The following is a 15,942-nucleotide window of genomic DNA, read 5'->3' as shown; positions in this document are numbered from 1 at the left end:
GGCAGCTACTGCATACCAGAAATATGTATGCACCAGAGATACAATGATCAGTTAACATCAAGTTATCGAGTTTAGCTATGGCTGCAAATTTCAGCAGTTCCCAAACCACTCACTTTTGGCTCTAAGGGTTTTTCCTTCCTCAAACTGCTGACAAGATGGAAAGGGAAGCAGTAGTGAGGAAAGGATCTGATAAAATGTAGAGAATACAAGATATCTTCTGTGAGAACCAAAGAAACGACAGTGTGCTGGGATAAAGACAGCTTCCCAGCAGGTCACCATCACTATACCAAGGAGGTGAGATGTTTTTAACATACATTTCACTGACTCAGATGGAACCCTCAAATTATGTGTTTCTTTTGTCTTGATGGGTCATATGGATGAGCCCATACACATATCTTGTGTGCATTGTGTGTGTGTATATGTGCGTGTGTGTGTTAATGGGGATTAGAACCCAAGGCCTTTCCACTGAGTTACTCCCTAAGACTTTATTTTTTTATCTTGATACAGGGTCTCAGTAAGTCATTAAGTTGCCCAGGCTGGGCTCAAGCTTGTGATCTTCCTGCCGCAGCCTCTCAGACTGCTGGGATTATGGGCATGTACATCCCACCATACACAGCTTCGTATTTTGTTTCCCAAAATCTATTGGGTAGAGCAGACTGGCCTCCTTTTGGGATAAATGTTTAGAGAATTTTAGGTTCAGAAGTTCTTTATTTGAGAGAAGGCAGCCTGTTTTAATCTTAGATAACCACCTTTGTGTTCCTCTACCTTCCAGTCCTTATATTCAAACGTGAGATATGAAAAAAAGGATTTTAGGTTTAGAAAAAGCTTGACTCATCTTCTGACCTATCTGCTCAGCTCTATGAACTTCAACAAGTTATTTAATCACTCTGAATGTCATTTCTTTATATATATAAAAGGGTTATCATTGACCCACATGTCTGTTTTTATTCCAGTATGATGGCATTTTTATCACTATTGCTTTGTAATACAGCTTGAGGTCTTATATTGCTATGCCACCTACTTTGCTCTTGTTGCCGAAAATTACTTTTGCTATTGGGGTCTCCTCTGGTTTCATATAAATTTTAGGATTGTTTTCTCTAGATCTAAAAAGTATGCTTTCAGTATGTTGATCGGGACTACATTGAATCTGTATAGCAGTTTTGGAAGTATGGCCATTTGGACAATATTGGTTCTGTCTATCCAGGAGCAAGGGACATCTTTCCCTTCAGTCTCCTTCTTCAGAGTACTGTAGTTTTCTTTGTAGAGGTCTTTCACTTCTTTGTTTAGGTTAATTCCTAAGTATTTTATTTTTCTTGAAGCAACTGTGAATGGTGTTGTTTTCATAATTCCCTTCTCATCCCATTCATTGTTGGTATACACAAATGCTAGTGATTTTTGTATGTTGATCTTGTATCCTGCTACTTTGCTGAAGTTGTTTATTAATTCTAAGAGTTTTTTGGTGAAGTTTTTTGGGTCTTCCATGGAGAGTATCATGCCATCTACAAATAATGATAATTGGAGTTCTTCCTTTCCTATGTGTATCCCTTTTATGTCTTTATTTTGCCCAATTGCTCTGGCTAATGTTTCAAGTACTATGTTGAATAGCAGAGGTAATAGTGGACATCCTTGTCTTGTTTCTGATTTTAGGGTGAATGCTTTTAGTTTTTCCCCCTTTAGTATGATACTGGCAGTTGGCTTGTTATAGATAGATTTTATCATATTTAGGTGTGGTCCTTCTATACTTGTTTTCTTGAAAGTTTTTTTTTTTTATAATGAAAGGGTGTTGGATTTTGTCGAAAGCCTTTTCTGGATCTATTGATATGGTCATATGGTTTTTGACCTTGCTCCTGTTTATATGATGTATTACATTAATAGACTTTTGTATGTTGAACCATCCTTATATCTCTGGGATGAGACTTACTTGATCATGGTGTGTCAGCTTTTTGATAATATGTTGCATTCTATTTGCTAATATCTTATTGAAGAATTTTGCATCTATGGTCATTAAAGAGATTGGCCTATAGTTTTTTTGGTTTTTTTTTTTTTTAGTTGAGTCTTTATCCAGTTTTGGGATCAGGGTGATAGTGGTTTCCATAAATGAATTTTAAAGCACTCCATCCCTTTCAATTTCTTTGAATAGCTTGAGGAGTATTAGTGTTATAATATACTTAAAGGTTTTGTAGAAGTCAGTCATGAATCCATCTGATCCTGTGCTTTTATTAGTTGGTAGATTCTTTATTACTGAGCCAATTTCATTGCTTGTGATTGGATTTTTAAGTATATTTATGTCTTCTTGGGTTAGTGTTGGTAGTTTGTATGTGTCTAGGAATCTGTCCATTTCTTAAAAATTTGCTAATTTGTTGGAATATAATTTTTCAAAGTTATTACAATCTTTTGGATTTCAACAGTGTCTGTTATGATTCCACCTTTGTCATTTCTAATTGCATTTATGTGAGTCTTTTCTCTCTGTCTCCTGATGACTCTTGCCAATTTTATTTATTCTTTTCAAGAACCAGCTCTTTGCTCTGTTTATTTGTTTTATCTTTTTTTTTAGTTGCAATTTCATTAATTCCTGCTCTCATCTTTATAATTTCTGTCCTTAGTTTCAGTTTGGGGTGGGTTTGTTGTTTCTCAGGTATCTTAAGATTTCTTGTAAGGTTATTTCTTTGGGCTTGCTCTGTTTTCCTAATGTTAACATTAATTTGCAATGAATTTTCCTCTTACAACTGCTTTCAAAGGGACCCAAAGGTTTGGTTGAATTGTATAATCATTGTCATCAGACCTCTCCAAATATATTCAACTATTTGATCTTTGACAAAGGGTCCAAAAACATACATCAAAGGAAAGATGGACTATTCAAGTGGTACTGGGAAAACTGCTTATCTGCTTGTAGAAGAGTAAAACTGAACCCTTATCTCTCACCATATACTAAATTAAAAGTAAAATGCATTAAAGATCTAAACATTAAGCAGGGGAATGGGGAAAAATAAGAACCAAGATACATCCTGTAAGGGTACAAGTTCCTGATGATGAATGTAACTGTATTGTATGCCTAAAATGTACCAATAAACTTAATGGGAAAAAAAGGAACATTAACTCTCCTGGAAGACAAAATAGGTAAAACACTTGAAGACATAGGAGTAGGAAAGGATTTTTCTAAACAGAACCTCAATCGCATGGGAAATAGCAGCAGAATTAGCAAAATGGGATATATCAGACTAAAACATTTCTGTACAGCAAGAGATTCAATCAGTAAAGAGACAACCTGCAGAACAGGAAAAAATATTTGCCAGCTACTCATCAGACAGAGGACTAATATCTGGAATACATAAAGAACTCAAAAAAAATTAAACCACCTAAAATTAAAGACCCAGGCAAGAAATGGGCTAGAGAAATTAACAGACACTTCACAGAGGAAGAAATACAAATGGCCAACAAATATGTGAAAAAGTGTCAAACATCTCTGGCCATTAGAGAAATGCAAATGAAAATAATGCTAAGATTCCATCTTACTTCAGAAAGAATAGTAATCATTAGGAAATCAAACAGTAACAAACGCTTGCATGGTTGTGGCGAAAACTCTTCCATGTTGTTGGTAGGAACGCAAACTAGTACAACCATTATGGAAATCAGTATAGAGATCTCTCAAAGGACTGAAATTAGAAATACCACATGATCCAGTTATCCCTCTGCTAGACATCTTCCCTCTTCAAAGAGCTTAAGTCATCATACTACAGTGATACTTGTATACCAGATTTTATAGCAGCACAATTCAGAATAGCTAAATCCTGGAAGCAGCCTGTATACCCATTAACAGATGACTGGATAAACAAAATGTGGTATCTATATATAATGGAATACTACTTGGCTATGAAGAATGACAAATTTGAAGCATTCGTAGGAAAATGGATGCACCTTGAAAACATAATGTTGAGTGAAGTAAATCAGACACATAAGTTGGAATACCATATGGTATCCTTTATTTGAGTGAGCCAAAGTGCAAAGAAAATTTTAAAAGATGAATAGAAAGGGACAAGGGGACAAATTTTGCACAACAGGGAGATGTTACAAGGGAACAAGGAGAGGGGTAGGAGGGAAGGGGAAATGAAAGATGTGCCATGTACAGGAACCTAATAACCCTCATCAGTGTAAATGTTATAAGCCGTAACATGTGCTAAGACAAATAATCAACAGGTATGAAAAAGATGACTGAGGAATCAGAGGAGGAGGTGAGGGGGAAGAAAATGGAAGGGGATAAAAAAGCAAACAAGCTGTGGTATGTCCATGTAACCACTCTTCAAGATGATTGTAAACTGCATGAATGACACACATGTACTAATAAGATAAACAAGGAAAGAACCTTAAAAATGGATAGCAGTGTGATAAAGACTAAATAAATCACAAAATCACAAAAGTTAAGCTGCTATCATAGCTTTTGGCATTTTGTAGGTACATCTTCTCCCTATATTAGGCATCCTGAAAATGTAATGATGGGTATTGTTCCTTTTTAATAAGTGCCAACATTATTTGTACAGATACCTACCATAGTTCTGTTTGCTGGGAAAATACTGTTGATTAGGATGTTTCTCACGCGTAAGGCATATTCCTTACGTTGCTTTTGAGAACATGTTCCTTAATGTAGTTGCCAAAAGTACAACAATTTCCAGTGAACTGAGGACAGTACCCTGTTGAATCAGATCTCCACCTTTGATCCATGCTTGACTAGTCAGTGTCTTTATGATCTGACTAAAAGCTGATCTGTGCAAGTATTAATGGACTCTGTTTTTCAAATGCTCATAGAAGAGCAATCGAAATTCCTCTTGGCTTAGTTATTTTATCCAGACTTCAAGATGTGTGATTACATGTGAAACTTCCATTAGGGCTTTAAGGGCAGAATTCAGTAAGCTCTGTGGGGAGGCCTAAGTGGCAGAGACTCAACTCAAAGCCAGGTAAGAACAAAAGGGAGAGAGAGTTGTTAGGCCACACAACTTGGTAACAAAGTTTAAAAATCCAAGGTTTAAGAAGTCCAACATAATCACTAGAAGTCAGTCTTACTGTCTCCCTTGGTTCTGTTTTAGCCTTATTCTCAGGCGGGCTCTCCTATCTGGTGACAGAGATGGCCATCAATAGCTCGAGACTGATGTCCTGGCAAACCCTGCAGAGACTGTCTTTTTCAAAGGTTCCAGCAGAAGCACTGGGACTGCATCTCATGGGCCAAATTTGTGTCACATGCCCAGTTCTGCACTGGTCACTCACTGTCAGGCCTCACAGGTCGGTGTGTGAGAGAGCCAGTCCATCTGTGGGAGGATGCAGGGTATGGAGCCAGGGTAGCTCACTTTGTAGGGAAGTCAGGAGGCAAAGAGAGCTCCCACATCTGGAATTTGTGTCCTCTAGCAATCACTGGACTGTTTGCTTTTTTTTCCCCTCCAAATGATTGTTTTTACATCTGAGTTTTTTTGCTGTTATTTTCTGTCAGGTTGTTCATACATGAGGCACCATCGACTGAGATTCTATCCTCTATCCTACCAGATCACAGCCCTTCCCAGTTGCTAGTACAAATATTAGGTTCTCATGTGGAGGAATTTTATGGGCTATTCAAACCTGTGATAATCAGTGAGCAACCACATGATCTGAAACAAATTCTTCATTCTCATAATTAAACATACTCTTTGCTGGTGTGCTGAGAACCTCTGACTCTATAGCTATCTCGAGCACCGGGGCCTTAAGCCTTGAGTGCTGCTCAAGCCGCACTGTTGTCACGTGATGGAAATGTTTATTTTGAGCGAGATATTTTGCTAACTCAGGTCACCAGAGGTTGTAATTGTGTAAATAAAGAAAATACTGCTTCTCTTCCTATATTGCTGCTGTTTTTTCCAGGGAATGTAGTTAGCCGAAGGGCTGATTGCTTGTGGTTTGGAAAAAGCAGGACTTCGTTTTTTTTGTAACTGGATCTGAAATAAACTTCAGCATAGCTCAGGCTTCATCCTCAAATGCCATTTTATGCTTCAGTGAAATGAGGCTGCTGTTAACAAGAGCACTGCAGACTGCTCCTTCTGCTCTGGTTCTGATCACACCATAAGCCAGTGTCCCGGTGCCTGTTGTGAGCTGTGGAAATGATTACTGGCGATCACGCTGTAAGTTCAGAGGGCTTGAAAGTACAGGTTTCTTGATGGCCAGCATTGATCAGGAGTTGGTTGGTGTGGCCCACATGGGATGTTGGTTTCCAGTTTGCCTTCTCTCATCAGCCTTTTGCAGTAGTTCTGGGTACCCAAGATTGACTCAATTAGATTTACTCCTGAAAATCAGGACTGCTGAAGAGTAATTGACTTGGAAAGTAAATATGAGAGTTAGGTTGATGGAACATGAAAGCAAGATCCAGAGACAAGGGAACACATCTTTGTGGCACCCCAGATCAAAGGCATGTTGATGAGAAGCATCTCAGAGAAGAGAGTCTGCCTTCCCTATGGACTAGAGGTCCAGGGTGCCTGCAGCTGGATCCCACTGTGAGACCTAATGGATTCTGACAGTTGCCAGAGCAGCCTGTTGAGAGGGGAGCAGGGACCTCGGATGTGGTAGGAAACGGAATTGTCCCAGTTGTTAAGGGATTTACATGATTAGGAAAAGAACTTGACAGAATCTCTAGGATTTCCTGGCAGAACACAGAAAGTCTTACAATCCAGATGGTGGTGCTGACATTGCTTCTTTCTTCCTGTGGTCTAGACCTTGGAAGGAAGGGATTCTGATTTCTGAGCTTGAGCTACCAGAATGATGGACTTGGGAACATAGTGCAGGCTGGGAACATTGTGTTTGCTCAGAGATGGGCTAGCCTGATGAGGAGAGTTTTATTATTCTCATTTATATTTTATTAGTTTACTTTAAAAAATTAATATAGGTAATATATTCCTACACTTCAAAAATCAATAATTCAAAAGGATCAAGGGTATAAAAATGAAGGGGTATTTCAGGAAAAGAGCTAACACCCTTCAAAACCAACAACTGAGATGAAACAATAATTAACCAGAATGACCATCTGGGCGCTACAGTTCCCAGTTACTAAAAGTCCAAATGATTCCCTGGTGTACCAAGGAAGTTTAACAGGGAGGGGTCAGGAGAAGAGGGGAAAGAAAAGGGTTTAAAAGGCAGATTGTACAGCCAGCTTTCCTGCTAAAGACTCACAGGTCCACAGTGTCAGGGTTGGGGCAAATTTTGGAGCAGGCTGAAACAGTGCCATGTTGGCTGCCAAAATCTGTTGCTGCCTAATGTGGGTCCTTGCTTTAGTAGGAATGGAAATTAAAGCTAAGGCAGAAATTTATATATTAAAAACTTTAATTGGAAAATAAGAGAGAAGATAGGAAAGGACTCCAGCTTAAGTAGCTGGAGGAGACATACTCTGTTACAGGGATATATAGTAAAAGTTCTTCTATATTTGTCCTCCAGCCAGCAGTAAGTTTGTTTTATATTTCCAGACACACTTTTCCTCAAATGCATGCTATTCTATACCTTTTTTTTTTAATACAGCAGTCTTAGAGTTCTTTTCATACCAAGTACTGGAAACAACAATAACAAAAACATCACATTTATGTCTGCATATTTTCCACTATGTCCTAATATATTTAACCAGTTCTCTTTTGATGGCTATTTAAGTTATTTTCAAGTTTTTACTATTATGAATAGTGTTCAGTGGATAATCTTACACCTGTATGAGGTTCTTGAAGTGGAACTGGTGGATCAAAGGTACATGCACTTGAAATTTTGACATAGGTCCAAATTGCACTCTATAGAGAGTAGAGTTTATATTCCCACCAACAGTGTTGTGTTTAAGAGTGCCAGGACAGTATTAAACTGGGCATGAAGGAAGAAGAGAATTAAGAACTAAGGATAATTGTGAACAAGTTTAACAGGTAGGAATGGGGTAGGAAAGACTATGATTATGGGAGGTGCCCAGTAGTTTCACTTAGAAAAGAACCCTAAAAAAGAACTCTGATGATTGGCAAAGCAGGGCAGCTTCAAAGATGTCATCTAGATTTCATGATGTAGGACCTAAGAGTGAAACAATGTCAGCCCATGAGAGAAAAACAGACCTGGTAAGAGAGGAGATGGGCCAGCACTGAGAATTTTTAAAAAAGTTAGGAAGCTGAATGAAAATGCCAAGCCTGAGGATAGACATATACCAGAAAACACAACATGTGGTTAGACGGAACAAAGGGAGAGGGGCCCAGTCGTGTGGGGTATACCACGTGGTCACATTGAGCAGGGGGAGGAAAACGGGTGCATTGCTGATACACATTGCTGATGCACTGATGGAAAGAGAGAAGAGGCAGTAATGGAGAAAGTGGAACAGCAACTATTTGTATAACTCCTAAAAATCTCCAATTGAATACCGAAGTATTTGAAAGTTTGCTTGTATATTTTTCTCACTTGCTTTTAGACTACTTAGAGAATAGAAAACAAAATTGGGGAAACCACCATTATAGATCCACTTTTGAAGCAAAGGGTAGAAACTAGTTTATGAAATAGAAGTGGTAGGTGTTTTGAGAGTAAGTGGCCATTCCTATTTGGAGTTCATGAAATTGAATGAGGGGGAAAAACTAGGCGTAGATAGATGTGTACTTTGAAAGTTTAGAAATAAAGGGGCTGGAGAACTGTAGAAGAGAAGACAGCTCAATAATATTGAACTGCTGAGAAATAATATATCTCTGATTGTGTCATCTCACAAATAATGCCATAGTACTTTGAGAGAAACTAAATTCTAAAGTGACTTGTACAAAAGATAGGAAGGACATTTACTAAAAACAAATAAAAGTGCACCTGCATGACCATTATTGAAAATGGAAAACTCCAAACCAAGCACAATGCTGAGAACAACAGAAAGCCTTTTTAAAAAAAGTATATTCTTAATAAGATCAAAGAAAGAATAGACTTGATTGTTCCAATAAGTCTGACAAGTAAAAGAACTTAGGACAGCAGTCCAAAAACTGCATGCTGTGTGTGAATTTTAAGAAATCAGACAAATCAAATGAGTTTCTAGATAACTGGAAACAAACCATTTGCTTCTTAATTTTCTTTTCTTTATTAAATTCTTTTATTGGTACATTGTAGGTATACAACACAATTACATTTCTCATTGGGAATTGTACCTTTACATGATGCATCTTGGTTCTTATTTTTTCCCTATTCCTAGCCCTCCCTTCACCCCCTCCACCCTTCCCTATTTACAAAGACTTTATTTCCATTTTGTCCATTTCTCAGCATTTTTCCTTTCCCTTCTTTCCTTTCCCCTGCCGCTCCCACTATCCCCACCCCTTTGGACCTTTTCTTCCCATTTTACATTATCGATTATTCATTCTAATCATTGGTACATTTAAGGCATACAATATAATGACATTCATCATTGGAAATTTGCACCTTTACATACTCTCTTTGTTCTTATTTTTCACCCTTGCCCAGCCCTCCCTTCAACCCCTCCAGTCCTCCCTATTTACAAAGATCTTGTTCCTGTTTTTCCATTTTCTCATATGAATCCCATTCCCTTCTATCCTTTCCCCTAGCCCTCCCACTTCCTTCCGCTTTGCCCCTTTTCTTCCTATTTCACATTACCTATTATACATTTAGTCCTTATTTACACTTTCAGTTTCTCACACCAGAGAAACTATTCAGTACTTACACATGTGTGTCCTATTTATTTCACTTAAGAGTATTGCCTCAATGTGCATCCACTTAGCTATAAATGTCTCTAATTTCTCACTTTTATGGCTGAGTAGTACTCCATTTTATTAAAAAACCACATTTTCTTTGTCCAGTCTCCAGTTGATGGGCATTTGGGCTGTTTCCAAGTTTTACCTATCACAAACTGTGCTGCTATGAACATGGGTGCACATATATCACTGTGGTATGATTCTTTTAATTCTTTGGGGAAGATCCCCAGCAGTGGAATAATGGGGTCAAATGGGACTTCCAGTCTTAGTTCTTTGAGGTGTCTCCATACTGATGTCCGCAGGGCTTACACCAGTCTACACTCCCACCAGCAGTGGAGCAGGGTTCCTCTTTCCCCATAGCCCCGCTAGCATTTGTTATTGGTTGATTTCAGGATAGCAGCCATTCTTTCTGGAGTGAAGTGGAATCTCAGCGTTTTTGTCATTTGCATCTCTCGAATGACCAGTGATGTTGAACATTTTTTCATGTATTTATTTGCTATTTCTATTTCTTTGTCTGAGAAATATCTGTTCATTTCAGATGCCCATTTTCGGATTGGGTCTTTAAATTTGGGAGGTCTGATCTTTTTAAGTTCTTTATAGATTCGAGATAGTAGACCTTTGTCTGAGGAAGAGCAGGTGAAGATTTGTTCCCACATTGTGGGTTGTCTCTTCACACTGCTGGTGGTTTCTCTTGCTGTGCAGAAGCCTTTTAATGAGAAGGGATCTCACTTGTTGATTGTTTGTGCTAGTTCACAGGCAACTGAGATTTTGTTCATAAAATCTTTTCCTACACTGATGTCTTCAAGAGTTCTACCTAACCTCTGTTCCAACTGGTTCAGAGTTTCTATTTTAATATTTAGATCTTTAATCCATTTTGATTTTAGTTTAGTGCATGGTGAGAGATATAGGTCTAGTTTTAATCTTTGGCAAGTTGAAGCCCAATTTTTCCAGCACCATTTATTAAAGAGGCTATCTTTCCTCCAGTGAGAGTGTTTGGCTCCTTTGTCAAAGATGAGATGGCTGAGTGTGTCTGGCATTGTTTCTGCATCTTCTAATCTGTTCCACTGGTCCTCAAGTCTGTTTCTTTGCCAGTACCATGCTGTTTTTATCACAGTAGCTTTGTAGTATAGTTGCAGGTTGGGGATTGTGATACCCCCTGCCATGTCTCTGTTCCCTAGAATTGCTTTTGCTATTCTGGGTCTCTTCTTGTTCCAAATGAATTTTTGGATTGTTTTCTCAAGGTCCATGAAGTATGCTGCTGGGATCTCAATTGGAATTGCATTAAATCTATATAGCAGTTTTGGAAGTATGGCCATTTTCACTCTATTAATCCTTCCTACCCAGGAGCAGGGGATGTCTGTCCATTTTCTGATATCATCTTCAATCTCTCTTTTCAGAGTGCCATAATTTTCAGAGAAGAGGCCTTTGATTTCTTTCGTTAGGATGATTCCTAGGTATTTCAGTTTTTTGGATGCTACTGTGAAAGGAATTATTTGCCCTATTTCTCTCTCAGTGAGTCTGTCATTGGTGTAGAGGAAAGCTATTGATTTTTGTGTGTTGACCTTGTAACCAGCTACTTGACTGAATTTAGTTATTAAGTCTAGAAGACTTTTGGTGGAGTTCTTGGGGTCTTCTATAGAGAGTATCATGTCATCTGCAAATAATGACAATTTCACTTCTTCATTTCCTATCTTTATTCCTTTTAATTCTTTCTCTTGTCTAATTGCTGTGGCTAATGTTTCCAGAACTATATTGAACAAGAGTGGTGATAGTGGACATCCTTGTCTTGTTCTTGATTTTAGTCTGAAGGATTTCAGTTTTTGACCATTTAGTATGATACTGGCTGTTGGTTTTTCATAGATGGCTTCTATCAGTTTGAGGTAGAGAGCATCTATTCCAATTTTTTGTAGGGTTTTTATCATAAATGCATGTTGGATTTTGTCAAATGCTCTTTCTGCATCTATGGAGATAATCATATGGTTTTTGTCCTTGGTTCTATTGATATAGTGTATTACATTGATTGATTTGTGTATATTGAACCATCCCTGCATCCCTGGGATGAATCCCACTTGATCAGGGTGTATGATCTTCTTGATGATCTTCTGCATTCTGTTTGCCATTATCGTATTAAGGATTTTTGCATCTATGTTCATTAGTGAGATTGGCCTATAGTTCTCTTTTTCGGTTGGGTCTTTCTCTGCTTTGGGGATCAAGGTGATGCTTGCTTCCAGGAATGAATTTGGGAGTATTGCTTTCCTTTCAATTTCAGTGAAGAGTTTAAACAGTAGTGGCAGCAGTTCCTCTCTAAATGTCTTGTAGAATTCAGCAGTGAAGCCATCAGGGCCCAGGCTTTTCTTAGTTGTTAAGTTTTTAATTACATTTTCAATTTCATTGGTTGATATTGGGTTGTTCAGAATTTTTAGGTCTTCTTCATTCAACTTTGGTAATTCATATGTATCAGGAATCTGTCCATTTCTTCTGTGTTGTCCATCTTATTGGCATATAGGTTCTGGAAGTAGGTATTGATGATCCTCTGGATTTCTGCTGGGTCTGTTGTAATTTCACCCTTTTTATTCCTAATTGCATGGATTAGGGCCTTTTCTTTCCTTTTTCTGATAAAGTTGGCTAAGGGTTTGTCAATTTTGTTGATTCTTTCAAAGAACCAACTCTTGGCTTCATTGATTTTTTTTTGTATTGTTCTCTTAGTCTCCATTGCATTGATTTCTCCTCTGATCTTTATAATTTCCTCCCTTGTATGAGCTTTGGGGTTGTCCTGCTCTTCTTTTTCTAGAAGCTTGAGGTTCAGCATCAGGTTGTTTAATTGGGCTCATTCTGTTTTCCTAATATGCATATTCACTGCTATGAATTTCCCTCGTAAGGCTACTTTCATTGTGTCCCACAGATTCTGATATGTTGTATTGTCATTGTCATTTAATTGAAGGAACTGTCTGATTTCTTCTTTAATTTCCTCTGTGACCCATTGGTTATTCAGAAGTGTGTTGTTCAATTTCCATGTGTTTATGAAATTTTTTTAGTTTCTTGTGCTATCGATCTCCAATTTCATCGGACTATGGTCTGATAATATACAGGGGATAACTTCAATTCCTTTGCACTTACTTAAACATGTTCTATGTGTGAGTATGGGGTCTATTTTTGAGAATGACCCATGTGCAGCTGAGAAGAATGTGTATTCTGATTTTGTGGGGTGGAAGACTCTGCAAACATCTGTTAAGTTCATTTGTTCAAGAGTTCGATTGAGTTCTAGTATTTCATTACTTATTTTTTGTCTAATTGATCTATCTATTTGTGACAGTGGGGTGTTGAGGTCCCCCACTACAATTGTATTAGTGCATATATGACTTTTCATGTCTGTTAGTATTTGTTTTATATAGTTGGGTGCACTAGTGTTTGGTGCATAAATATTTATGATTGTCATCTCTTCCTCTTGGATTCTTCCCTTTACAAGGATGCAGTGTCCTTCTTTGTCTCTCTTAATCAGTGTTGATTTGAAAGCTACTTGATCTGCCAAGAGGATAGCTACTCCTGCTTTTTTTCAGGTTCCCATTTCATGGAGTATTGTTTTCCATCCTTTAACTTTCAGTCTATGAGATTCCTTTTGAATTAAGTGAGTTTCTTGTATGTAGCATATTGTTGGATTTTGCTTCTTGACCCATTCTGCCAGTCTATTTCTTTTGATTGGTGAATTGAGACCATTAACATTGATGGTTATAACTGAAATGTATTGATTTGTCATTGCCATAACTTTTTCTTTTTGTTGGGTTCTCCCCCTTTACATTTAATTTCTTGTCATGCCAGATGTGTTCATTCTGCTTTGCTTCCTGAGGTTGTGATCCTCAGTATCTGTCCCTAGGATATTGTGTGAAATTCTTTGGAGTGCTGGTTTGGTATTCACGAAGTTCCTAAGGTGCTCTTTGTCATGAAAGTATCTTATTTCTCCATCCATTTTTAAAGATAGTTTTGTAGGGTACATCAATCTGGGTTGGAGGCTGTTTTCTTTTAGGGCTTGGAATGTGTCACTCCAAGCTCTTCTTGCCTTGATGGTTTGTGTTGAGAAGTCTGCTGTGATTCTGATGGGCTTTCCTTTGTATGTGATTTGTTTGTTTTCTCTCACTGCTTGTAGAGCTTTGTTCTTCTGTTGAGTTTCTGGAATCTTAACACTTATATGCCTATGTGTAGATTTTTTTTTGATCAAGGCTATTTGGAGTCCTATATGCCTCACTTATCTGTATGTCAAGCTCTTTCCCCTGCTTGGGAAGTTTTCTGCCATTCTTTCTGTGAAGAGATTTTTTATGTCATCTGCACTCTCTCCTGTTTCTTCATTGACTCCAATCAGTCTTATGTTATTCTTCTTTGCATCATCTAGCAGCTGCTGGATGGATTTCTCATGTTCCCTTATAATTTTGAAGCAATTTTTCTTTTCCTGGTCACTAATTGCAATCTTATCTTCTATATCTGAAATTCTGTCCTCACATTGGCTCATTCTGCTGTGTAGACTTTCAATGGAGTTTTTCATGTCCTGGAAATCTATTTGCATCTGTATTATGGATTCCATTTGTTTCCTATGTTGGGATTCCATCATGTTCCTGAGCTCCTCTCTAGATTTATTAATCATGTCTTGCACTAGGAGCACAATTTCTCCTGTTATCTGAGAAATTATTTCTGATTTCATTTTTTCCAGATCCCCTTTTGTTGCCAGTTCAGTGGGTCCAGGGGGTTGAATATCAGAGTGTTCCATCTCATTTCCCTTTGGGGTTGCTGTAGGTGATCTGGAAGTCTGGTTTTGAGACTTATTTATGTGTTTTCTCATTTTGACTGGGCGGGGTGGGGCGGCTCTTGGCACCTGCACGGATTACCTCCTCTGAGCTAGGAGAGGTGGGCCAGGGTCCAGGGCCAGCGGTAGTGATGATGGCCCAGAAGCCCTTTCCTCTGGGCTCGGAGCAGCGGGAGGGATGGTGGGTGGGAAGCCACTTCCTCTGGACCAGGAGCAGTGGGACGGCGGCTCAGAAGCCCCTACCTCTGGGCCAGGAGCATCAGGACTCACTACCATGGTCTGGTGGTCTAGTGTCCTCTCCGTCTTTGTAGTGTGGAACCAGGTGGCTGTACAGAGGAGCAGGGTGGGCGGGTGTCCAGTGGATTGCTGCCCAGGCATGGGCTTATTCAGCATGTTCCGCGTGTCTCGAGACCTTGGTAGGGCGTGTGCAGACCTCCTTAATTTTCAAGATGGCAAAAAAAGTTACATGGGTTCTCTAAAACTTGGTCTATGGTGTTTGAGACAAACCTTCTGATGGTTTGCAGAAAATGGAAGACAAGATCATGATCCATGTCCACTAGGAGTTCATCCCATTGACTGCCTCATTAGTTTGGCTGCAATGTGTCTTATAGCAGTAAACAGGTAAAATACTTCAACGAGGTGTTGCAAAAACACTGCTTGGGATAGTCTCATGGACAAGATGGGGAAATATAGGCAGAATACTACAAAAGACCTAAGGACACCTGGATAAGTTTAGGATCACGTATAAGTGTGGTGTGTGCCGTATATGCTACCTGTACATGAGTGTTGACATGTTTGAGTATAGGGATGGGGAAGTTGGCATGTGTAGCATGGACATGTTGTGAAGAGGGGTGTAAATCTCTGTGTGACTCTGCAATACCTGTCTCTGTTGTCACTTCTGTGTGGATGATGAGATGTTCTGGACTCTGAACTTCCAATGTTGACATGCAAGATGGCCATTTAGGATGACACAAAAAAGTTGTCAAGGGTTTGTTCAAACTGCAAGACAGGCCCATGCATGGGACAGGTCTTGGGAAGAATACTCCATCTTTTGGTTCCTTTGCAGAGAGTAGCTGGTCCCCTCCTCTGCCAACTGCCTTTTCTTCTCCCTCCTTCCCTCCTTCTCAGGGAGTTCTGCACCTGCCAGCTGACTGACCTTGAATGCTTTTCTCTCCTTTCTCTTCCTTCCCACAGTCGGTTCTGAATGTGATCAGTGAGCTGCAGGAACAGATGTGTAGGCTGCAGCTGGACATCCACAGGCAGATTCAAGAGCGCCTGGTGCTCAATAGGGACCACCCCAATGAGGTGGCAGACAGTGACAGTGCAGCTGACCCTCAGCTCTGCAGCCAGGACTGTGCCCCTTGGGAGGGGTCACCTGTAGGAACCACACTTAAGTATATCAGAGCATGTGTGTGTGGGGAAGCTCACTGGTGGAGGGCTGGGATTTGTCCTAAC

General features: G+C 39.2%; 1 protein-coding gene across 32 annotated transcripts in view; it reads left to right on the top strand.

Annotated features, from left to right (window-relative positions):
* Ppfibp2 (PPFIB scaffold protein 2) overlaps window positions 1-15,942 on the top strand; it is a 156,735-nt gene that overhangs the window by 101,180 nt on the left and 39,613 nt on the right. For 17 of the 32 annotated variants that reach the window (XM_087211764.1, XM_087211765.1, XM_087211766.1 and 14 more), the window contains one exon: window positions 15,682-15,864. The exons of the other annotated variants lie outside the window; for them this stretch is intronic. In XM_087211764.1, coding sequence (XP_087067890.1) covers window positions 15,682-15,864 — 183 coding nt within the window. The remainder of the gene's footprint in view (window positions 1-15,681; window positions 15,865-15,942) is intronic. 32 annotated transcript variants of the gene reach the window in all.

Source organism: Heterocephalus glaber, unplaced genomic scaffold (assembly GCF_053883595.1).
Source record: "Heterocephalus glaber isolate CG9 unplaced genomic scaffold, H.glaber_assembly_v1.0 deba00001428, whole genome shotgun sequence".
In the NCBI taxonomy this organism is placed as follows: Eukaryota; Metazoa; Chordata; class Mammalia; order Rodentia; family Bathyergidae; genus Heterocephalus; species Heterocephalus glaber.
The sequence above is the reverse complement of the archived record's forward strand: the minus strand, read 5'-3'. Positions and strand labels throughout refer to the sequence as shown.